This window comes from Equus przewalskii, chromosome 8 (genome assembly GCF_037783145.1).
Source record: "Equus przewalskii isolate Varuska chromosome 8, EquPr2, whole genome shotgun sequence".
NCBI lineage: Eukaryota > Metazoa > Chordata > Mammalia > Perissodactyla > Equidae > Equus > Equus przewalskii.
The window spans coordinates 2,054,029-2,080,023 of NC_091838.1; the positions used below are offsets into that span (position 1 = coordinate 2,054,029).

A 25,995-nucleotide genomic window follows, 5' to 3' on the forward strand; every position below is an offset into this window, starting at 1 on the left:
GCTTATACAACCTGTTTCTTAACCACGTTTCCATAGTTACTTAGTCTTAAATCTTTGTATATATGATTTCAAAGTTCACTGCCAATTTCTCAAAGTATTGCTTTCTTTTTCTTAATTTCTTAATTTTTATTCAACCTCCTGTAGACTAGCATGTCTTCAAGAAAATTTTAATCAAGGTTTATGTGTCCACTGACCATTTTTGTATTAAGAATATCTTAATTTTCTTCCGAGATTTCACTTCTTCTCCTACTCTTATCCTACATGCTTCATGTAGTGTCAACAACACTCCCCTTCTATGGATGGGCGTGTGACTCAGGACCAGCAGATCAGAGCACAGCGACAATCCAGGGAAGAGACGCAATCCAACAAGACATGCGCTGAGTCTTCCGCTGCACCTGTTTCAAGAGACCACCTCTTTCCTCATCCGAACCTTAAAAGAAATTTCTCTGGTCTGTCCCACATGCCACACAGAGAGTGAAGCTGAAACCAATCCAGCAAAGATGAGGCAGAGATAAGGAGGGAAACTGAGTCCCAATGTCACCATTTAAGCCTGAAGCTAGCTCTACTCTCAAACATTTCAGAAATGTGATCTTCAAAATTCCCTTTGCTTCTTGAGCTAAATCGATTGGTGTTTCTCTCAGAACAACAAATCTTAACTAATATAACGTATTTCCTGAGTCCTTGTGTATTTGGTGGCCCATTATTTTTACCTTCAAACCACAGTTTGGCTATTAATATCAATCTTGGGTCTCGGGGTTTTGTTTCTTAAAAAATATAAAGGTGATATTCCATTACCAAGTGTGTTTATGGGCACTGGTATGCCTCTCTGTAGTCCTCTGAAAATAACATCTTAACTAAAGAAGTAGACCCAATGCTGGTAAGTTAATGAAGAAATACGTTGGCAAGTTAGACTTCTCAGCGCTCCATAACAGCTCCCGGTCCCTTATTCTACAGACTGAGCTAAGTTTATAGCTTTCACTCTGATCAATTAGAACAGAACAGCAATAGAGCATACTTGCAATAAAAATTACATTTTTCTATTAGATACTTCTATGGAGTGATGTTAATTTGCTAAATCACAGTATAAGCTTTGCATCATCATGCCAGGGAGCCTCCCATCTGGGGACATAGTTTGATCCAGAGGGTAGATAAGGTGCTGTAAAATGTTATATTTGAATCTCTATTTTTCATGAGATTTATATCCATTTAACAGAATTGTTCTTGAAAAGGCAGAGCAACTCCATCTTCCAGAGATTTTTCCCAGTTAACTAATATGATATATTCCACATATTACCCCAACTGCTATAAATAAAAAGAAAGTTTATGTAATGAAGTAGGTCCATGTCACCCATGCTGACATCCTGCAGCTCCTGAGCACATAATTTGTGATGATAATTTTGTTTGAATTTTTATCTTTATATTGGTGACATAAATAGATAAAACATATTTTTGATTAACATCCTTAGAAAGCCAGTAAATAAGTTTGCTCAGGGAGCAACACACATTTATTAGTCCCAATGATGTGTCAGCCCCTCTGCTAAGTGTGAGAAATACAAACACAGACTAATAAATATACAAGTGAAATACAATGCTACAGATAGGGCAACAGAAGTTATACAAGGCACAATTGGGCAGAGGGGCAGTGAGGTGGTCCAGCGTGTGGGCAGATCAAGTCTCCTTGAGTAGTATGGGTGGGGGGTGCATCTCCGCTCTGAGATTCTCAGGGCTCCTCTGTAGGAATGATGTCTAAGGGGAGAGAATGCTTTTCCTGGCCTGATGTTGAACTGTTGTAAGAACCCCACCAGGGCCAGGGACAATTCGAAAGGAGTAGCATCACAACGTGACCCAGCAACCCATCCTCCTCCCGCACAGAGAAGGCAGTCACACCTCCTGCAACACACTGAAGCAGTCTCATTCTTTGCCTTTAGAAATACGTGAAACACCTTTAAATACTTGTCCATCTAGAAGCTGCAGCCCAGTCAGTGGCTCTCTGACTTTGTCATTTATTCCTTGACACATAGCACACCTCCAAATATCCTCCACCCACAAGCACTTACCATTTCTACAGGGAAGTTTCTCATGAAACCCTAAAGAACACTTTAATCCTTTTTATAAACACTGCCACTCATCAGTAAAAGGTCACAATTCTTTGAAAAAAGTTTAAATGGGGCCAGCCCGTTGGCACGGAGGTTAAGTTCGTAATGTTCTGCTTCTGCAGCCTGGGTTTGCCGGTTCCGATCCCGGGTGCGGACATGGCACCGCTCATCAAGCCATGCTGTGGTGGGCATCACATATATAAAGTAGAGGAAGATGGGCACAGATGTTAGCTCAGGGCCAGTCTTCCTCAGCAAAAAGAGGAGGATTGGCAGCAGATGTTAGCTCAGGGCTAACCTTCTGCAAAAAAAGATAAAAGTTTAAATAAATATGCTCTTCAGCAGTGGACAGATCTTTTACTCAACAAGAAAATAAATTTACCCTTCCCTACGAATATCCATTTCCTTGACCGCTGGATAGTGTGGACAGCTGGGAACTGACCAAATATCGTAATTCCATTCCACTCGTGCTTTCATGAGTGTGTGCACACACGCACATGCACACACATCAACCTTGCTTTGAAGAGAAGGTATCATTACCTATTGACCTCCTGCTTGAAGAGTTTTGGCAGTCTGATTTTCTGCTGTGGGAATATTTTAGGATACTGCTTTATAAAGAAATTGTGAGATGACAGGATACTGCAGTAGCTCTGGCTTTAAAAAAGAGAGAGAAAAATTAAATTCTAAGTACCGTATAAGAGTTCCCAAGGGAAAGAGCTTTAACTCAATTCGTATAACTTTAACCCTATACTATTTAGTCTAAGAAATAAGTGATAAAATATGAATCATAAACATTTTGTACTTTAAAAATATCCACTATAAAAATTGTCTATAGTGTGTCTCAGTGAGAAATATTTTATGACTATCAAACTTATGGCGATGTCAACGTCAAAAATCTAGTTTTTATGTTGAACCTTCTTAAGATTTTTATTTCTGTAATTATTTAAGGCCCCTGTATAAATATATCACATAACTAAATTTTCTCCAAAATCATTCACATCTGGTTTACATATGTATTACTAGAAGGTATATTTATGTGAATCTTTGTAAAGATTTGTAAAATCCCATGCACTTTTTTTTAAGACTGCAATAAAGATGTGTTAGACCAAAAGATCAGTGTTTCCCAAATTCTGAAGATCACTGGACTCATCTGGGATGCTTTTCATAAGTACAGATTTCTGATCGTTTTCCTGATGAAGCAAGATCTCCAAGGGTGGCGTCTGGGTGGGCTTCTCTATTTTAAATATCCTCCTCCAAGTGATTTCCATTTGAAGCAGATTTCAACTCACTACAAATGTTAGAAATGCCACTAAGAAGATCCACTGGAGTACAGCAAATTGTCATTCAGGATCAGGTCATGACATTTGATCTGGAAAATCCGCCTTGTTCAATTTTCAGTTGACAACCACCATGAAAACTGGCCAATTTTTTCAAATGTTAAACTTTATCTTGACAGTTTATTTCAATAGTTACCAAAAACGATCACGCTTAAAACTGAATGCTGACAAACATCTTAGTCAATATTTGCCTCATGGCAATGAATATAAAATTCCTGAAGAGAAGCCTTTTCTTATTTTATTGTCAATGTAAATAATAACAACACATTGTAAAATATTTATGACAGCTTTTTTTCTCTTGGCCAAAGTTCCTAAAACACCACGTTAATTCTTTACACAAAACAAACACTGTATACTTGAAGGATTTTATTCAATTTATCTTAACTGAATTGACTTAAGCAATATGAATGTAATTAAATATGACATTAGGCATTTTCATTCCTATTCTCACACTACAGAGATACGTTGACCAAGAGTCTACTCTTTTTTCAGTCCAACCACTGATGCCATTGGAACTTTCCTAAGATGTTTTTCCTATTTGGAACTCACATTCTACAATCAACTATTTTATACTTCTGCCTGTTATATATCAGGTATCTGCCAAACATCGTGCTCAGATCTTTACATCGTTTTTGTCTCGTTTATTTATATAGCCTGATGAGGTTGGTATTCTTTATTGCCCATTCTACACATAAAGAAAATACACACTTAATAATCTGCCTAATTCATATAACCAGGAAGTGGAAGACACAAGGTCCAAATGAAAACTGAATTGACTTCAAAATTTGTTCTCTTAACCTTTTGGATATACTGCCCCCCTACATAATAAAATTTGTTAGTTCTTACTACAGTCGTGGGCTGCTTAATGACAGGGACAGATTCTGAGAAATGTGTCAGTCAACAGGTGATTTCTTCATTGTGTGAACATCATAGAGTGTACTTATACAGACTCAGGTGGGATAGCCTACTACACATCTGGGCTATGTGGGACTAATATTATGGGACTACCATCATATATGCGGCTGTTGTTGACTGAAACATCATTATGCAGCACGTGACTGTACATGCCAGCTCTAGTCTAGGCAGCTTACACGTATCAGATCATTGAATCCTTACACAGCTGTATTAGCTGATACTCCTATCATCCCCACTTCATAGCAACGGAGGCCAAAGAAGTACAAGAGTGTGGTCTCTTTATTTTGTCTACATGGAGCCCATGCTGCAAGACTTGGAACATTATTCCAATCTGTGATCTAGACAGATCATCTTTGGAGTGGCTAACAAGTTTATACAGAAACGCTAGGACCTCCATTCTTATTCTTTATGGATGCGGCTGAACTGCCTGCTTCACTTAACCCTTGAGAATTTTCTAAATGTGGTGGCAGGTGTACACGGACCCAGGGTCTATGATCTGTGCCTCCAAAGTAGTCTGTCCAAGAAGGGAAAGATGCAGAAGATTGAAATGGACGAGTCAAGTGCTAGACCCAGATAGGATGTAATTTTCAGAATGAGGACCTAAGTGTCCTGTGAGGTATGTTCCATGTCCCAACAATGTAATTTGGCAAGACACTCCTGTTTCTGAGTCTCCTGTTGAAACAAAAATATACAGCTCTATGTGTCCAGTAGGAATGCAAGAAGGCAGCTGTCTGCAAGCCAGGAAGAGAGGTCTCACCAGACACGGAGCTGGCTGGCACCTTGATCTTGGACTTCTCGGCCTCCAGAAATGTGAGAAATAAATCGCTGTTGTTTAAGGCAGTCTATGGTATTGTGTTATGGTAGACAAAGCAGACTAAGACAGCAACTTACTTTAAAATTTCCTTGTAAAAGCATAGTTTTATTCATTTACTTTTTATTGCAGTAACATTGGTTTGTAACATTATATAAGTTTCAAGTGTACATCATTGTATTTTGAATTCCGTGTAGACTGCATCATGTTTACCACCCAAAAATGAATTACCATCAGTCACCTCACTCGTGTGCCCTTTCACTCCTTTCACCCTCCCCCATCCCCATAGCCACCAATCTAATCTCTATACCTATGTATTTGGTTTGTTGCTGTTTTCTTCCTCATGTGTGAAATCCTACAGTATTTGGCTTTCTCTGTCTGACTTATTTCGCTTAGCAACAACATGGATGGACCTTGAGGGTATTATGCTAAAATTCTTCAACTGCCATGTGGATCCATCAAAATCAGTCTTTGGGCTGCACACCAATTACACTATCCCAGGTCAGGGGAAGGAGCACCAGTTGATGGCCTTGTCAGGGTTCTGTAACTGCATGATGTGTAGTTAGTTACTTCCTGCCTCCCTTACTAGATTGCGCCTATGATGAGAAATGGAAGAACTTAGTCTTGAGGTCAAGATAACTGAATTTGTATCCTAATTTTTCTACTTTATATAAACATAGGCAGGTCATTTAAACTTTATATGCCTCATTTCCTTATCCACAAAATGATAGATATATGTCTAAATAATAAGAACAATTTCAGGTCTAAAATTCAGTGACTTTATATCTACCTCAAAGATTTCTCTATCCTACTCCAAACTGTCTTCTTCCTAAGCACAGAGCTATACCACGTCTCCCAACCTCCCTTGAGTTACATGTAGCCACACAGCTGAGTTCTAGCCAGTGGACGACGGAAGAGGGGCTGGGAAGGATGTACACCACTTCAGGACCAGGCTTATCAAAATCTCCCCCCAACCTCCCAGAAAACCCCTTCCATACGGAATTTCTCATGTCTTTGCCCCTCCCAGCTTGAAACAAATGAGCAGGCTGGACTTGGGAGCCACATGAAAAAGATGAGAGAGCAAAAATTTGGAAGAAGCCTGAGTTCCTAAACCTTAAGAATAGCCTGCCTATCAAAAATACCCAAGAGAGCTTACCATGAGAAAGAAAGATACTTCTACTGTGTTAAGCCACTGAGATTTAGAATTTATCTATAGCAGCTAGAAATACCCTAGCTACTGCAATATATCTTCTGCATCCCATCCGGCTCTGCTCACAAGTCTAGGGACATAAACTTTTAATAAAATACTTATTGATTAATTATATTTATGTGATTGCCCTAAGGTAATTTACATTTTTTATTTTAAATTAATTAAAACAAGTTGTAAAAGTTGAACCTATCCAACCTCTTACAGTTTTTTTTTCTCCTGAATTTGTCTTACGAATATTGTAGCGTCTACACATTTATTTAATGAAGATTGAAAGGAATATGAATATTACCCTTGCACATTAGAAGAAAGGCACAGGTTCAGTTTGATGTGAATTCAGTTGATTTTGTATGTATATAAAATATGTATGATATGGTATTTACATATTATATAATGGATTTATATCTTTATTTTATTTATTATATATTATACCATATATAATGGATTTCATCATTTTATCACAATATTAAGTTGAAGAAAAAATGATCCTTAATAATGCCAATGTACTGAATATGCCCTAGATCTAAATTAAAAGATCAATCAATCAGCAATCTTCAGATAATGCCACTACAAGGTGTCACTCTATCTGGTCTCCTCTATATTTATTTTTTAAACTTTTGGAAATGTTAGTTTCCAGTTACGAACTCATTTGATCATCTTCCTTATCTATGGATAAAGCTCATTAGCCAATGACTTCATGGGTTCAAAGTTGTATTTTTCAAAGGAGTTCCACATGCTATTGCACGTAATTAACCATAAAGATTAATCCCTAACTTTTCAATTTCATAAAGTTCCTGGGGAAAAACTAAAAGATCTCTTTTGACAAAGTTAACTGCAAAAATCTGACTTGAAGACTGAATCTAAACCTTTTAGAGAGATAGTAATCTGTCATATAATTTTATTTCCCCTAAAATAACTCAAGTTCTATCTTGAGAAAAAAATAACTGATTTGCATATAAAACCGAAGTTGTGGTTTATCCTTGTAAAGGTATTTCAACCTTTCACTTATTTCCTTAGCTCTAGAAAAGGACCCCCTACCTTTAGGATTGTTGCAGCAGTTACAAGTAATAAATGTAAAGTCTAGGCCACTGTTTACAATATGTTAAGCATGCAATAATGAGAATAATAATATAAATTCAAGTACAGAATATATAGCTTGCAGGAACAAAATTTTTATTTTGTTAAAAATGTGGAGCTATAAACCCCATTTTCGGAAAAAGGACAAGAATTTGAGTCAACATTAAATCTTCCTATAGCAATATATATGAATGAGGTTCTTGTTATGTTAAATGTTATTAAGACTTGGATATTTTAGCCGTGAGAAAGAGATTTCTTTATTAAAAAGGACCTGGACAGTGACTCCGAGGGAACCTTTGCATCACTGGAACAAAGCTATTAAAGAGGAAATATCTGGCACTCATTGTCCTGTAGTGCAGGACAGCATACCTTAGAAAGAGGAATCTTCAAGTTACATACATCATGGCATCTTGACTCTCTGAAGAACCCTGCTGTTGTGCATATCTTGCATAACAATTTTCTGATGCACTGTTGGTCTTGCAAGAGGTAATCAAGGTCTCCCAGGACCATCACAATGAATGATGAATGTGAGTGGGTTCCTGGGGTGTGAGGAGCAGGCACAGAGCAGGGGTAGGGCTGGGGGAGGGCAGTCACTCTGATAGGAGCACTGCTGGAAGGAATGTGAGCCTTGGCCAGAAGAAAGGAGGGGAGCCCATCCTGAGAACTCTGCTCTGGAGAAAAACTCTTGAATGAGAAAGTAGTCCCAGCTTGATGGTGCACACTGGCTCTAGCAAAAAACAGATATACATTCTTTCTGGGGGAAATTATCCACAATTTAAGGCACATGCTACTACATGTTAAGAATAAGCACATTTTCCACAGAAAGTTTAACTGCAAAGACATGCTACCATGAGTGAAGGTCAGCAGAAACAACAAATGTCAGATTTACACCCCTAAACCCTACAAATCTTGAGGTGTTAGATACAGAAGCGTTTCTACAAAATATTAATAGAAATAAAAGGTGGAATCACAATGATGACCAATAAAAAAGACCATCAGGAACAGCCAGGCAAGTTTGAAAAAAGAACTTAGTGTAACTTCTCAAAATGAAAATTGTAATTATTAAAATTAAAAACTCGGTGAATGGGTTGAAGATCAGATTAGAGACACCTGAATAGGAAAGTAATAAGCTTGAAGATATATCTGTAGAAATTCCAGAATGCTTCACAGAGAAATAAGGAGTTGGAAAATATAAGAAATAACATCAAGATATTTATCCAGTCTCTCATTAAAAACACTCATTGAGTCTCTAGGGTGTTCTAGGCTCTGTGATAGAAAGATTGAAAGATAGGGTTTCTGTTTGGGTTGGCAGACTACTGATTGATCTCTCCCAAATTCACGCACCACTTCTTCCCAGACACAGGGCTGCCCAGCTCAAGAGGACATTTCCCAGCCTCCTTTCAACTCGGTGTGGCCATAAGACAAAGTTCTTGCCAGTGGAATGTAAGAAGTGATTACAGAAATTCTGCTCCTTAATCAAATAGGAAATCGCTTGTCCTTGACTTCACATTTTTCCTGTCAGTGGAGTGGAACCAGATGTGGCAGTGGCCATGTTCGACTGTACTGACAAGGAAACAACTAGCCAATGTCAAAACACCAACGTGAGGGAAACGTGTGTCCCTGAACGACTTCATGGGGCGGAGCTTCTGCACACACATGGAACACCATCTCCAGACTACCGAGAGTGAAAAACACCTTTTACCTAAACCACAGTATTTTTGAGTCTTTTGTTACATCATATCAGCAGTTGCATACTGTAACCTAACATAATGAATACAGACTTCAGGGAGCTATCTGTATTAAAACAGAGAGAAACCAGCTTTTAAAACATGCATGAGAAATTATCAGGAGTGCTCTGATAGAACACGGTGCAAAGTGAAGTGGTAACGGAGAAGGCAACTGCATGAGGGAGAAGAAGCATCAGAAAACTCTTCCTGCAGAGGCAGATTGCAGATTTGAATATAAAGATCAGTTCACCTGTTCATTGGTGGATGCAGGTGGATGGGAGAATGGTATTTGAGACAGAAAAATCAGTATGAGCAATCGTACAAAGGCCCTCAATAACACGGTGCCGGTGTAGTCGACATACTATGAGTTACAGTCATGGCTACGGAGGAGAGAAAGAGTCACTGGGAGACAAGGCTGGAGATGTAGGAAGCGGCAATTGTAAAAGGTCTTGTGAGGAATGGGATTACAATTGCCTTATCAAATGTGTGTCTAAGATGGAGGGAAGATGGGATTCTGGTGTGATTTTTCAGTTTCTGGCTTGCACAGCCAGGTAGATAATTTTGTTATTCACTAAGATAAAAATGTGGACAAAAACATAGCTTTGGTTTTATATAGTAATAAGACAAAAACTGTCCTTGTATCAAATCAAGTTCATGTCCTTCCTTTCGCAAATAAGAAAACTGAGCCTGAAAGCTTAACGGATATTCCAAGAATCTCAACTGAACTTAATGGCAGAGCAAAGACTAGCACGCATTCCTTCAGACACCCAGCCTACAGTCGCCCTTGAACAGATGTGCAGGAGAATAAAAACCTGTGAAGAGACAATCCGGACCTTGAAGTATAAATAAAATTAAACTAGGTGTAGGGGAGATTAATCACTGGAAATATATCATCAAGTAAAGCAAGACTTGTCTTCAAGAAGTTTTCAATCTAGAGAGGGAAGACAATGAAAATAAATGTGTAACCACATAATATGTCTGATGTGGTGTTAAGAAATGAAAGCAAGAATCAGGGACTACGTGCTAAAAGAACCTGTTTCCTACAGGATGGTCACAGAATGCAGAGACCTGAGGGAAGTGAAGGGGAAAGGCACATGGCTATCTAAGGAAAGAGCAATCTTGACAGAAAGCACCAGTGTGAAAGGCTTGAGGCAGGAGCGTCCTTGGTGTGCTAGGAACGGAGCATGGAGACCACTGTGGCTGGAGCACGATAAGCTAGAGGTCTCGTGTAGAAGAGGTCAGAGATGCAGTGGAAGTGAGATCAGGTACAACCCTGTGAGCCACAGTAAATATCTTAGCTTTTACCGTGAGTGGTATTGAAGCCATTAGAATACCTTGAGCAAATAGTGAAATGTTCTAGATTATATTTTAACAGGATTTCTCTGGCTGCTCTACCAGCCACAGATTGTAAAGAGGCAAGGGATGGAGTAAGAAGACCAATGAGAAGGCTATCGCAATAATCTGGGCAAGAGCATGTGGTGGTCTGGACCAGGATGGTTGCAGTGGAGGTGGCGAGAAATGGTTATATTCTGGATATATTTTGAAGGTAGAGCCATGAGGATATGATTGGATATAAGGTATAAAAGAGAAAGAGAGCAGGCAGTGATGACTCCAAGAATTCGGTCTTGACCAACTGGAATTTGTACAGTTGCCATTTACTAAAACGTGGGAGCAGGAGATTAATAGGTGGAGAGAAAATAAAATTAAAAGTTCTGTCTTAGATTTGCAAAGTTAGAGGTACCTCTCTGATATCCATGTGGATTTGACTTCATTTTTTATACGGTGAAAAGTTATTGGATAATCTTGAGCAATGAAATGTGTTAAAACATATTAACCTAGACGCATCAAAAAATAACATTAGAAAACTATAAAAGCATATATAGGAAAAAAATAATAATGTTGGGATAGGAAGGTCTTTTTAAAACAAGATACAAACAGCAAAAAGGCACAAAAGAAAAATTCAACTGGATAAAAATTAAAATACTTCCGTATGACAAAAGATACCGTGAACAAAGGAAAAGGCAAGTGATCAAGCAGAAAATGTTTGCAACACACATTAATCCTGACAGAAAATTAATTTCCAAAATAGGCACATAATACCTACAAACAACTCAACAGAAAAAAAAGGGCAAACGGTATAAACAGAAAATCATCGAAAAGGACAGCCAGGTGGCCAATAAATTCATGAAATACAAATTATACAAAATAAAATTTTTGTCCATGAACATGAGTTACGATGAAAGTTTGGTAGTTCAAGTTTTGGTGAGGGTGTAAGAAAACATCTTCTTTGCTACCGTGAGAGTGACAGATGTACAAAGAGAGTTACCAGGCTGGCTTCATGAGCGAGATGTGACCTGTGAACTTACATAGCACCCACACTCAGAAAGGCTTCACACTGAGTTTAACGCTCTACTATCACCATCTTGAAATTCTTAATAATGTTTTAACAAGGTGCCCTACATTTTCATTGTGCACTGAGCTCCACAAATTATATTACTGGTCCTGAAACTCACTGAATCAGGAGGGTAGCAATCAGAAAAACAGAAACCACCTCAGTATTTGAAACATGTGGATACTTAGTACAGAAATACAGTTGTCGAAGTAGAACTAAGAGAGCCAAAAGAGGAGGGTGCGTTAACACATAGACAAGTACCTGGACAAAGCACCTTCATCCCTAAGGCTGAGTCCTCAAAAGGGTAGCTGTGGCATAGAGTATCCAAAGAGAGGCTGGGATTGCCCAGGAGGAGCCACTCGTAAGACTACAACTGCTGAGTAGGGGCCACAGAGCAGATGGTGGGTCCACCAAAGAAGGGTCATCATGGCCAAAGACAGAGGGATACAGCCATTTCCAGAAATGTCACCAGCAACAGGAAAGAGAAAGGAAAATGGTTTCTTCTCTTCTGATTTCTAATCTCCTACTTGCAGCTCCTATTGGCAGAAATTAACGGGGGAAGGCAGCTGGCAAGGAAGCCTGCAAAACGAAGTTTGCAAATTCCCAGATCTAGCCTTTCATAAAGAGTATAGAGACAGGAGTGTGGAAATATGGTACTTTCTATATAGAATTGTCTGTGTGTGTGCCCTGTCCCCTAAAAATGACACTTATTAGTATTTTACTCTAGAAAAGTACTCACACATAAATAAGGAGGCATTTACAAGGCTATCCACTGCAGCGTTTTTTGAAATAGAAGAAAACCGGAAACAACTTCAGCGTTTATCAGTAGGGGAGCAGTTAAATAAAGTGTAGTTTATTGATACCATGAAATAATATGTAGGAGTTAAAAAAAATGAGTTATACCTGTTCAAATTGGACAGATCTCCAAGACACGTTGGGTAGAAAAAAGAACAAATTGCAGATAGATACTGCAATATGCTATATCCTTTATATACACAGACCATGCACTTACACATCAATGCTGTAAATTTATCCTGGTTACTGAAACATATGTAAAGGTACAGAAAAGGACTAGGAAGATACCCACTGACTGATTTAACACTGACTACCTCCAGGGATGGGGAAGGAATTTAAAATTAAGTGATGGTCAGGAGAATGGTCAAAAGAAAATTCAAAATTATTTGCATTGTTTTCAGTTTTACAAGAGAAATGTACACATGCATATTCTTTTTGAATTATTAATTTAAAAAACATACAAGTAAATAAGCAACTTCAAGTTTTACTATTAAGCTACAGTAATCAAGACAGGGTAATACTGGCAAAAGAATAGATGAAAAAATCAATGAAACAAAATAGAGAACCCAGAAATAGACCCACAAAAATACAGTCAAATGATTTCTGACAAAGGAGCAAAGGCAATTCAATGGAGAAAAGACAGACTTTTCAACAAACGGTGCTGTAACAACTGGACACCTACCTGCAAAAAAATGAATCAGGACACAGATTTTACACCCTTCCCAAAAATTAACTTAAAATGGATTATAGACCTAAACATAAAATGCAAAAATATAAAACTCATAGACAGACATAGGCAGATAATCTAGGTGACCTTGGGTTTGACAATGTCTTCTTAGATAAAACACCAAAAGCATAATTGTGACAGAAAAAAATCGATCAGTTGGACTTTATTAACAAACTTCTGTTTGCAAAGGATACTGTTGAAAGAGTGGAAAGTATCCACATACTGGGAGAAAATATTTGCAAACCATCTATCTGATAAAAGAGTGGTCTAAAATATACAAAGAACTCTTAAAACTCAACAATAAGAAAACGAACAACGTAACTAAAAAATGGGCAAAAGATCTGAACAGACATCTCATAAAGATATAGGGATGAAAAATTAGCATACGAAAAGATGCTCCACGTCATAGGTCATCAGAGAAATGTAAATTAAAATAACAGAAAAGTATGACACATCTATTAAGAATGACTAAAATTGAGAACAGTCACAACACAACTTGCGGTCAAGAATATGAAACCACAAGAACTCTCATTCATTGCTGGTGAAAAGGCAGAGGTAAAGCCACTTTGGAAGACAGTTTGGTTTCTTACAAAATTAGTCACACTCTTACCATACAATCCAGCAATCGCACTCCTTGGTATTTACCCAAATGAGTAGAAAACTTAACATTCACACAAAAACCTGCACATGAATGTTTATAGCAGCTTTATTCGTAATCGCTAAAACTTGGAACCAACCAAAACATTCTTCAATTATTGAACAGGTAAACTGTAGTATATCCATACAATGAATATTATTCAGTGACAAAAAGAAATGAGCTGGGGGCCAGCCCCATGGCTGAGAGGTTAAGTTCACACACTCTGCTTTGGCGCCCAGGGTTTCGCCAGTTTGGATCACGGGCACAGACATGGCACTGCCCATCAGGCCATGCTCAGACGGCATCCCACATAGCACAATCAGAGGCACTATACAACTACGTACTGGGGGGATTTGGGGAGAAGAAGAAGGAAAAAAATTGGCAACAGATGTTAGCTCAGGTGCCAATCCTAAAAAAAAAAATCAAAAAGAAGAAATGAGCTACCAAGCCATGAAAAGACATGGAGGACCCTTAAATGCATTATGGCTAAGAGAAAGAAGCCAATCTGAGAAGACCACATGCTGTATTTTTCCAAGTATATGACATTCTGGAAAGGGTAAACTATGAAAACAGTAAAAAGATCAGTGATTACCAGGGATTAGGGCGGGAGAGAAGAATAAGTGGAACACGAGGGATTTTTAGGGCAGTGAAACCATTCTGTATGATACTGTAATGGTGGATACATGTCATTATACACTTGCCAAAAACCCTAGAATGTACAACACAAATAGTGAACATTATTGTAAACTATGGACTTTAGTTAATAGTAATGTATCAATATTAGCTAATTCATTATAACAAATGCAAATACCATACTTGTTCAAGATGTTAATAATATGGAAAACTACAAGGAGGGGTAAAGGGGCATCTGGGAACTCTGTACTTTCTGCTCAATTTTTCTATAAACCTAAAACTGCTCAAAAAATAAAATCTATAAAAATATATGAATAAAATAAAAAGACAACTTTTTGTAGTAGACAAATCATTTTTTGTAGTAGACAATGAGGAGTGAAGAAGAGATTTGAGAATGGAATTCCAGTTGTAAGTTTGGTAGTCCCAGAGCCATGTAATAAAAAAGCTAGAGTTGAGCAGTGGATAAAAGATGAGTAATAAACATTAGAAATGTAAAGGAACAGAGCCAGCCCTGATGGTCTGGTGGTTAAAGCTCAGTGCTTTCACTGCTTTGGTGGCCTGGGTTCATTTCCCCATCATAGAACCACACCACCCATCTGTCAGTTGCCATGCTGTGGTGGTGGTTCACACAGAAGAACTAGAAGGACTTACAACTAGAATATACAACCACGCACTGGGGTGGCTTTGAGGAGGAAAAAAAAGGAAACATAAAGGAGTAATAGAATCTAAGTATAACAAATGGAGAAATAGAGAGAAAAGAGAATAAAACATGCCTGCAAGATTTTCATGCTTCAATGATGAGGCAAAGGGTAAGCATTCAGCAATTAATTTTTGAAGGCCAACTAGGTGCCGTGAACTGACATAGACAATGGAAAATGCAGTGGTGAAGCAAACTCATGTGGTTGTTTCCCTCAGGAGCTAACAGTCTAATTATGATAATATTGATAGGGAGTGGAGACAGGCAGCAGGTTTTCATGAGAATATGAGTTTTTTTCTGACATCAAGATCTAGGGAAATTTGAAGGTTAATGATATCTTAGAGATTATCTACAGCAACTCCTCTAACTTGAGAAAGTTTATCTAAGAAAACATCCACTAGACCGGTATTTCTTAGGTGGGTGGAGGGATGGACCCAGTTCCAAAGTGTGTTTGTCGGAGGCAGTTCCCACATAACACCAAACAATTCTTGGACACTAGCTGCATTTCTGAGAACTCAACTCAATTCTAACACTATCTGTCTGGAGATACTGTCAGATCCCACAGGTTAAGGGCTCAGCCCCACAAGACTGCTTCCATCCACTTCAGATGTCAATTGCAACTAGTAGGTCCTCAGGTTACCCACAACTTCTGTCCAACTTGGCTACAAATGAGAGGTTCCCACGACCCCCTCCTCAGGTTCGATTAATTTGCTAGAGTGGCTCATAGAACCCAAGAAAAGAGTTTACTGACGTTTACTGGTTTATTATAAAGGGATATGATAAATGATACTGAACATCCAGATGGGAGAGATTCGTAGGGCAAGGTTATGCAGGAATGGGTGTTAGGCTTCCATGTCCCCTCCAGGGGCACCTCTCTCCCTGAACCTTCCCGGGTTCACCAGCCCAGAAGCTCCCTGAACCCAGTCCTTTGGGTTTTTATGGAGGCTTCCTTACAGAGGCATGATTGATTAAATCATTGCCCACTGGCAATTGATTCAACCTCCAGCCCCTCTGCCTTCCCTGGAGCTCAGCGGATGGGGCAGAAAGTTCCAACCCTCTAAGACACCTTCATCACTCTCATCACTTAGGAAATTCCAAAGCTTTAAGGGGCTGTGTACCAGAATCAGGATGAAGACCAAATACATATTTCTTCTGATAAATCACAATATCGCAGAGGGCTATTGGCATTTTGGATGGACCAATGTGCTTAATTTTACTGCACATCGCAAACTGTTTACAACACCTACCCCTACCCACTTGGTGTCAGAGTCACCTCCTAGCCATTGTGACACCTATAAATGTGTCTACATTTCCAAATGCCCCCTGGAGGAAGTACTGCCTTAGGTAGAGAACCCTGCTCTGGACAATTGGGTGTAAGAGCATGCACTTTAGGTGAAAACAACATTAACAGGCACACCTTGAATTACAAGCCTCCAACTTGTTCCTAACCTACTAAACAAAGGCAGGATTCCATCTGTCCCGCCCACATTTTCTGCCACGACAAAAGACAACAAAGCTGCTCTGGACTGACAGTGCCAACTGGTGGTCGTCAACGGAAACTCTTCAAAATAAAAATTGACTTTGCTCCAGACGAAGGAAGGCTCATGAGATCACAGCTCAGTTAACTTCTTTTATGGGTAGATAAACCATCTTTTTCAAGCTCTTCTTGTCTCTCCTTTCTCTTCCAAAGTTTATTCCCTTAAAAATAAAAATAACCTCTCTTCATATCTTTATTTTATGTCAAAAAAGGTCTATGTCTGATAAGCCAACAGAATTAGCAAAACACTCTCATTAAGAAAAAGAAAGACAATACATTTTGAAATAAAAATAGCTATAATGAAGAACCAACCATTATGAATAGACTCTAAAATCTTCAACATTGTCCAGCAGCCTCCTTAAAATCCCTTTAATTGCCTCACTCAATTTCTAATACTCTACTAATTTAATGCAAATTACCTTAACCTGAAGCAATGTGAAAGAAACAACTGCTAAATGCTATTTTTTATAATTTATTTCTATAATCTTAACAATATCATTTTCATCTTTTTTTATTATAGAAGTATAAAATTTAAAGACACATCTTGGGAAAAATGGGCACAATTAATTATCTGTAAGTCCAGGAGTTTCCACCAGATGATTTCTGAGCTGGCTTCCTGTTGCACAATCCTCTCATTCTATAATATTGTGTCTATGGGAAAATGCTGAAAGCTACAGAGTGAGCTTATAAATGGACTTTGGGCTAAAACCTGTTTATGAGTTATAGTCTCTATAAGTATAAAAAATATATGGTCGGCATAACCATACTTGTATTTGAGTATAAGTGGCTATATGCTGGTAATATTAACCACTAATAAATATAGAGCTCTTGCTATATCCCACTCACAAAGGCAACTGACGAGCACCAATTTCATAAAAAGGCACAAATGCATGGGCATCATGACTGCATTTGTCTTCTATATTTCCTAATTTAGACATGTTTAAAGGTTTTTGTATGAAGTGACAAGAATACTTGGCCACATTGGAAAATGTAGTGGCAAAGACGTAGCTTCTGTTTTTATCATTATTTGAAACTTGGGAGAACATACATTTCCTTTTAAACCATATTCCTCTATATATTCCTAAGTAAATTGAACTTTAGAACATAAGAGCCAACTGATCAAGTCGTGGAGTACTTTGACAAATGAAAAAGCTCTTCAATGCGTATTTAAGTTTATCTCCAAATATACAGTCCAGGAAGAAAATTGGAATGTCATACTATCGTAAGCTACCCTTTTATAAAAACCATATGTTTAAAAATGATTAGCTCTCTGCAGAATACTAAAAAAAGAAAAAAAATCACAGTATAAATATATGTCTATGCTCATAATGAACATAGGTAGAAAACCCATATATATTTTTAAAGCTTTAAGGAGATATTTATTCCTACCAAACATCAGAAGGTAATGCAATTCAAAGCATTGAACCCTATGCTAAATGCGAAGGGTTAGGAAGCAACAAGATAAACAAACAAGGCTCCTGCCCTCGTGGACCATGCAGTCAACTAGAGATGAAAGTCCTGCAATTAAGAAATTTAGAAATCCAAAGTGATATCACTCCCATCTGTTATTCAATTTTCTTCTACATTGGATCAAAAGTCCCAGAATAATATGCCAGTCTACTGCCTTTATTGCGATCGAAGAAACTTTTTTTTTAGAATCAAAAGTAAGTCCCCTGGTAGATTCTATACACAGAAATTTCTGTCCTTGAGCCATTTTATTCTCACTCTTTCTGTTTTTATTATAGGGAAAAGTATATTACACTGGTCATTTTAACATTAATACATAAAGGATAAGTAAATATGGAGAAATGCATTGACTTCAACTTTGTATTTCTGACAGACTGAAATAATTTCTATGTGTGCATTTCTGGTAAATTGCCTAAAAACGTGTCAGGGGGAAAAAGGACCTGAATTGCCAAGCCTTCATTAACTCATTGTAATTTATTGTCTCATTCTAAATAAATATTCATTTTCATATCTAATTTTGATATGTAATCTTATATTCTTTTTCTAAAAGAATGACCCCAAGCCTATACACTGGTACCCTAAAACGTGGCCACTCCCAGGATGTGCGCAACTGCCGCAAAAGAAAACATCCAAGAAATTCAGGGGATTTAATGTCTAGGAGAAGGCACAGTAAACGTCAGACTCAGTAGATGGAAGTCTACTGGGGCGTGGACCAGAGGAGTGTCTAATGAGAGAACACTGCCAGGGGGATCATCAAAGCAGAAGACAGAGGCTGATGAAATTTGTGTAGAATGGATACTTTGGCAGACTCAGACCCAGATGATTTGATCTCTATTATGATCCCTGAAGGGGAAAAAAATCTAGAAACATGTTTTTAAATAAATGTCTGAGTGCTCGCTTCAGCAGCACATATACTAAAATTGGAACAATACAGAGAAGATTAGCATGTCCCCTGCACAAAGATGCCACGTAAATTCATGAAGCGTTCCATATTTTTCTCTTATTCAACATAGTACTGGAGGTTTCCGTCAGAGCAATTAAGCAAGAGAAAGGAATAAAAAGAATCCAAATAGAGAGTGAAAAAGTGAAACTCTCACTGTTTGCAGACAACATAATCTTATAAATAGAAAACCCTAAAGAATCCATTGGAAAACTATTACAAAATAATTAACAACTGCAATAAAGTTGAAGGGTACAAAATCAACTTTAAAAAATCGATTGCATTTCTGTACTCTAATAACAAACTTACAGAAAGAGAACTCAAGAATACAATTCCATTTACAATCGCAACAAAAAGAATAAAGCACCTAGGAATAAATTTAACTAAGGAGGTGAAGGACTTATACAATGAAAACTATAAGACATTATTGAAAGAAATAGATAATGACATCAAGAGATGGAAAGAGACTCCATGTACATGGATTGGAAGAATAAACATAGTTAAAATGTCCATGCTACCTAAAGCAATCTACAGATTGAATGCAATCCCAGTCAGAATCCCAATGACATTCTTCACGGAAATAGAACAAAGAATCTTAAAATTCATATGGGGCAACCAAAGACCCATTGCTAAAGCAATCCTGAGAAAAAAGAACAAAGCTGGTGGCATCATAATCCCTGACTTCAAAATGTACTACAAAGCCGTAGTGATCAAAATGGCATGGTACTGGTACAAAAACAGGCACACAGATCAATGGAACAGAACTGAAAGCCTAGAAATAAAACCAACATCTACGGACAGCTAATCTTCGACAAAGGTGCCAAGAATATACAATGGAGAAAAGATAGTCTCTTCAATAAATGGTGTTGGGAAAACTGGACAGCCACATGCAAAGGAATGAAAGTAGACCATTATCTCATGCCATACACAAAAATAAATTCAAAATGCATCAAAGACTTGAAGATAAGTCCTGAAACCATAAAACTCCTGGAAGGTAATACAGGGAGTAGACTCTTTGACATTGAACTTAAAAGGATCTTTTCGAATACCACGTCTTCTCAGACAAGAGAAACAAAAGAAAAAATAAACAAGCGGGACTTCATCAGACTAAAGAGTGTCTGCAAGGCAAAAGAAAGTAGGATCAAAACAAAAAGACAACCCACCAATTGGGAGAAAATATTTGCAAATCATATATCCAACAAGGGCTTAATCTCCATAATATACAAGGAACTCACACAACTGAACAACAAAAAAACAAACAGCCCAATCAAAAAATGGGCAAAGGATATGAACAGATATTTTTCCAAAGAAGATACACAGATGGCCAATAACCATATGAAAAGATGTTCAACATCACTAATCAAAACTACACTAAGATACCACTTTACACCTCTTAAAATAGCTATAATCACTAAAACTAAAAATAGCAAATGTTGGAGAGGGTGTGGAGAAAAGGGAACCCTCATACACGGCTGGAGGGAATGCAAACTGGTGCAGCCCCTATGGAAAACAGTATGGAGATTCCTCAAAAAATTAAAAATAGAACCACCATATGACCCAGCTATCACACTACTGGATATCTACCCAAACAATTTGAAATCAATAATCCAAAGTAACTTATGCACCCCTATGTTCATTGCAGCACTATTCACAATAGCCAAGACATGGAAGCAACACAAGTGCCCATGAACCGATGAATGGATAAAGAAGATGTGGTATTTATATTCAATGGAATACTACACAGCCATAAAAAAGACAAAACGACCCCATTTGCAACAACATGGATGGCCCTGGAGGGAATTATGCTAAGTGAAATAAGCCAGACTGAGAAAGACAGACACAAGATGATTTCACTCATATGCGGAATATAAACAAACACACGGACAAAGAAAAAAGTTTAGTGGTTACCAGAGGAATGGGGTTGGGGGGGTGGGCACAGGGGGTGAAGGGGAGCACTTATGTAGTAACAGACAAGAAATAATGTACAACTGAAATTTCAACGACGTAAACTATTATGAACTCAAATAAAAAAAATATATCTGAGCTGGAAAGCAAAGGAAAGTGAGAGGAAAGAAGGAATTCAGCTCCCAAAGCCTAACTAACTTCTTGTTTGTTAGAAAAGGGACCAGCATATAAGACAAGTTCAACAGTTAAAAACTTGGATGAGCTTGAACAACAACGATAATAATAATAAACACATATAGCTTTTACTGTGTGCCAGACTCTGCTGACTTTACATACGTTAGCTCATTTAATCATCCTAAGGACTCTTTGAAATGGGTACTGCTATTATCTCCATTTTACAAATGAGGAAACTGAGGCACAGAGAAATTAAGTAACCAGTCCAAGGTCACATAGCTGGTACGCGGCTGAGCCAGGATTCACACCAGGAGGTCTGACTCCAGACTTCATGGACTGAATTCTTCACCCTGTGCCCAAAGTCACTGGGAGGGAGGAGGATGCAAGAGTGTGTAGAAAAAAAAAATCATTCTTGGAGAAACCCTTGGAATATTAAGGAAGCATGCCCTCCTGCCTTTCTCTGAGAAAGAAGGAATGGAAACATGGATGAAGATATAGAAATAATTTGAAATAATTAAGAGGAAGTGACTTAGAGATGTTTTAAAGTAGAGAGGGAAAGTCTGTCCACTTAGGGCATTTTTTTCAGCAGTCCCATAAAAAATGACGCAAGGTCCTCCCTTAGTGAAGAAAGGTGGGAGGGTGGGTAGACTGACGGATGTGGAAGAAACCAACTAGTACTATAATTTCAAAAATCCGACTTGGGGAAAGGAGTTGGCAAGAAAATATGTGTTTTTAAATTCTATCTTCAAGTATCGCACATCTTAGGAATCCTGGGCTTTGCTCTGTGATATTTCCAGGCTCTTTGACTCTAGCCTATTTCAGCTGGCCATCCCTAGTGCACTGCTAAAGTCCTCCTTTCACTCAGGATTAGTGTTTTCAACCATTTAAAGCTTTTTCCCCTTATGACTGCTTTTTAAGTACCAGAAAGGGCCCAGCAAGGGATGAGTTATGTTTGCTTCAAACTGAATTGTTTCCTTAAAATATGACATATATATTCTGTCCCTTCAATCTGGAGGAATAACTCCCAGGTTTTCAAATGTTTTTATCTGTGTGGTGAATCAGGTACCTATGAGAGTCAACACTGCTTTATTACTCTAATTTATCCATGAAACAAACATATTTATATTCACTTGAACAACAGAAAAAGATGCATGAATAACTTACTTGTATTGTAGTCCTCTCGTCTGGCATAATGCGTTCAACTGACCATAATCAATGTGCCTAGACATTTTCAAGCCTGCAAAAAAAAAAAATCAATTAAAAGTGTGAGTAATTTTCTGTAATCTTATTAACCAAGTGTGTAAGTAGAGTTTAATTGCAAGCATTCATCAAAGTAAAAGAATTCAGTGACTATGGAAGTGAGGTATTGTGTCTTTGATACACAAGCAGAATTGAGTAGGGATGATTGAAATGAGGAAAGAATTCAGTGTTTTTCATTGATGTCAAATCTGGTCTAGGATTGTTTGTCTGTTTAAAGTCAGCAAATATGGGAGTTTATATCTGTCATATGATGTCACTCCTCTAGAAGTAGCCTTTCAGAATTCTCATCCTATACCCTCAGAATGTGAACTGGTTCCAGAACTCCAGACGTGACAATTCAAACAAGAGTTTTCTCGGGGTCTCTGTCGCTGTCTGTCTGTCTCTGGAATACCGGCAATTTTCATTCACCCCCACACAGGCCTCCCTCTTTGGCCAGCCCCTCTTCAGAGTACCTTCCAGTGTTTGGAGTCCGTTCACAGTTCCTTCAGAAGTTCAAGTATGAGCAAATCACACAAGACCCTTTAAGCGCAAAAAGTAATTACAGCCAAGAAGCAAACTAACTGTGAGTCTCCTTCAGCGCTAGCAAGAACTGACGTCCTTCACAGGAGATGGAAAGGAAAGGAAGAGAGAGTATCAAGCACAATCAGCCTCGTTACAGTGACCGGCACTCACATCTCAGGCCCTCTCCTTGCTCCAGGAGAATGCTTTCTGTTAGAAATACTGCAAAGCAGAAAGCAGTAATAAATACCGGCATGCCCCTTATTCCTTCCCTTAGTGAAAAGACTTTGAGAAAATCAGTGGCTTAATGCATTTCTAAAACTCTTAAAAATGTATTCATTGACCACATCCCAATAGTGAAGAACTGAAATTTGGTATGTCCAGATTTACCCATTTTAATCTCAGGGTATTGAATCATAAAATTTGACTTTTTGTTTAAGCCTTTTGTGATCTAAAAATTAACCATCAATAACAGATACCACTTTCTAAATATGAAATTGAACTAAGTAAAATTTAAACAGAAAACTGATTGCTATCCACATAGGTCATAACATTTAATAAATTTGAAAATATCAATTACATGGTTCAGGCATTTTCTTACCTACATTACTCAGTGAGGCCTCAAGAAACAAAAAATAGCCTAATTGCATTTTAGCATCATATGAAATAATTTTAAATGAGAAAATTTGCAGTTAGATTACAACAAAAATACTTTTAGGATAGTAATGTCACTGATATAGGACATTATACAAAATCTTAATAATAGTAGATTTTTAGATACATGAATTAAGACGAGATTTCTATGAAGTATTGATTTAGTCCATTTTCCTGACCCAGTTTAATACAGGGTTAGAAATAGCCCTGGTGACAGGTGTGGACAGGAAAGGAATATGATGCCAAAGAGATTTGGGGAAAACGTCAAGTTTTGAGAAAAACTTAACTAAAAAAAGGATGTTAAAAAGTAACTATCTTCATCCTGCAGCTAAAGCAGCTCACAAAAAAATAAAAATCACAGGACAGATGTGATAAGACTAAGAATTGCCAGCAGAGAGAGAGAAATTGAAACATCCCATCACCTGAGAAAAGCTACAGCCCTTAAGGGTGGGGATTCACTGAGCCTCATTTCCAAGAGGCATTTGTCACAAAAGTGCTGAGCAACATAATGGATCTTGTCTTTGAAGCAGTCTCGTTAAAAACAAAAAAGCCAAAAGGTTTCAATATGAAATTGTAACTCGGTAAAGACCAGAAGTTGAGATTTTCTGATGATCAAAATTAATACAGAGATAAAGCTTACAGAGTTTCACAGGGTACTAAGTTCACATTTGTGTTCCCATCTTGTTTCCCCCACATGACTATGTCCTAGCCGAGCTTTTGACAGAAGTAGAGGGGTCTTAACCCTATAATGGGGATAAAATCGAGGATTTTGACCAGACTAAGTTTGAAAGGGGATTAGAAGCTGATATAAAAAGGTGCTTATAAAGTTAATCCTAAACTAGAAATCCATGGTACAATTAAAAAACCAATTATCTTTATTGATAAAAGGCCCACTATATTTCTTGAAAGAGAGAAAACTAAAATCCCGTATTTTATCTGAGTGATAGCTTGTGATCCTTTGTTTATACGTATTAATGTTTGTTCAGGCATAGATATATATTTTTCATATTTGTGCGGTATAGGGATTTAAGTATGCTTGTGATGGGGTTATAAAGATTTGTTAAAAATGTGTTTTGTGAGTGTTAAAATTAAACTATTTTCCCTCAACAAGCTTAAAAGGTAGGTAAATACCCCTTGCAAAAAGCTAAGAGGAAGCGGTAAGATAAGTGAAGCCTTAGAAATATTGTAAATGCACACTGCTGCTTATCATGAGTCTAGGCTCGTCGGAGTGGCTACAGGGCAAGGAAAAGGGATGAACGCGGAGCCAAAGAGAAAAGGTGACCATGACCACGTGGAAATACCAGAGTATGGTCAGCTAGAAAACAGAGGGCTGAGGCCTCTTCAAAGTGTTGCAGTGTACACTCTAATAAATAATCCAACGATAAGCAGAACTTTGCTTAATTCAATATTCAGAGCTCAAAGAAGCAGTTTAGCAGCAACAGCAACAGAAACTTTATCAACAAACTTTTGTACTAAGAATAACAGTTCTTATGCTAATTCTAGCACAGGACTAACGTGCAGAACAAGAAGCTGCACAGGAGAAAATATAGGATCTGCCAGTTCTAGCCTGAGCTCCACCAATTTTCACACGAACATCATCCAGGAAAGTCAAACTCAAGATAACCAAAGCTTCACTTAAAATTCCTCTCATACTTCTTTCCTTCAAAAACCTGATCGTCCTTCTGAATTCTCCATCTGGGTTAAGAAAATCCCTATCACTTTCCATAACTCTACCACCAACCTTGGGATCCACGTCTACTCTTTCCCCGTCAGGACCAATGTGTAATGAAGGCCATCAATTCTCTCTTTCAAAATGTATCCTAAATACGTTTCAAATATGTCCTATCTGATCCCAATGACAGAGCCACCAAATAGGGCCACACCACGTGCACACTGTGAAGGAGTACCAGCTACATGCATGCAACACGTCAGTATCTTGTTCCAGACTCTCTTTGAGCCTCATCGGCACTACTACGATAACCTCCTATCTATTCTCCTGACTCCAACTTCCTTTCCAACCCATCCTCCACACAACGATCACAGTATTTTCTAAAATTCCAATGGGATTACATACGTTTCTTGCTTAAAATCATTCTAAGCCTCTACAGGCTAACGTTTAAATATTTTGTATGGAATACAACGCCTTTTGACTTCTATGGCCTCATTGGCCGCCACCACCTGTGTTGGTGCCCTTTACCCTCCATCTTTCAACAGCACACGTTCTGGCTACTCCATGAAGACACCCTTTCCTTTCAACGTAAGGTTCTCTTTGGTTCTTTCTCAACTTAAAAAAAACTCATCCGTCTGTTTAGATCCACCTTGAAGTTAACCTATCTGTGACAATTTTTAAACTTCTCTTCTCTAGAAAAAGGTAGTTGTTTTTTCCATTGTGTTTTAATGACTTTTTATTTATACTTAATGTTTCTTCCAATTTGTTACAATCCCCCAAGGAGGGGGTCCACTATATACTCATGTATAAAACACTAGAACTTATCATAGCATTTGGATCTAC

The 25,995-nt window shown here is 38.0% G+C and overlaps 1 protein-coding gene and 1 non-coding gene across 5 annotated transcripts in view; one reads left to right on the forward strand and one right to left on the reverse strand.

Annotated features, from left to right (window-relative positions):
• The window catches only part of CNBD1 (cyclic nucleotide binding domain containing 1), a 409,712-nt gene that overhangs the window by 369,078 nt on the left and 14,639 nt on the right, over positions 1 to 25,995 (reverse strand). For 2 of the 4 annotated variants that reach the window (XM_070630348.1, XM_070630347.1), the window contains exons 2-3: positions 22,236 to 22,308; positions 2,634 to 2,747 (exon numbers count right to left, since the gene is read on the reverse strand). In XM_070630348.1, coding sequence (XP_070486449.1) covers positions 2,634 to 2,747; positions 22,236 to 22,308 — 187 coding nt within the window. The remainder of the gene's footprint in view (positions 1 to 2,633; positions 2,748 to 22,235; positions 22,309 to 25,995) is intronic. The other 2 variants (XM_070630351.1, XM_070630350.1) reach the window with 1 other exon arrangement.
• Positions 18,943 to 19,049, forward strand: LOC139085382 (U6 spliceosomal RNA). The gene has a single exon (XR_011543653.1). It is a non-coding gene; the product is annotated as a U6 spliceosomal RNA (small nuclear RNA).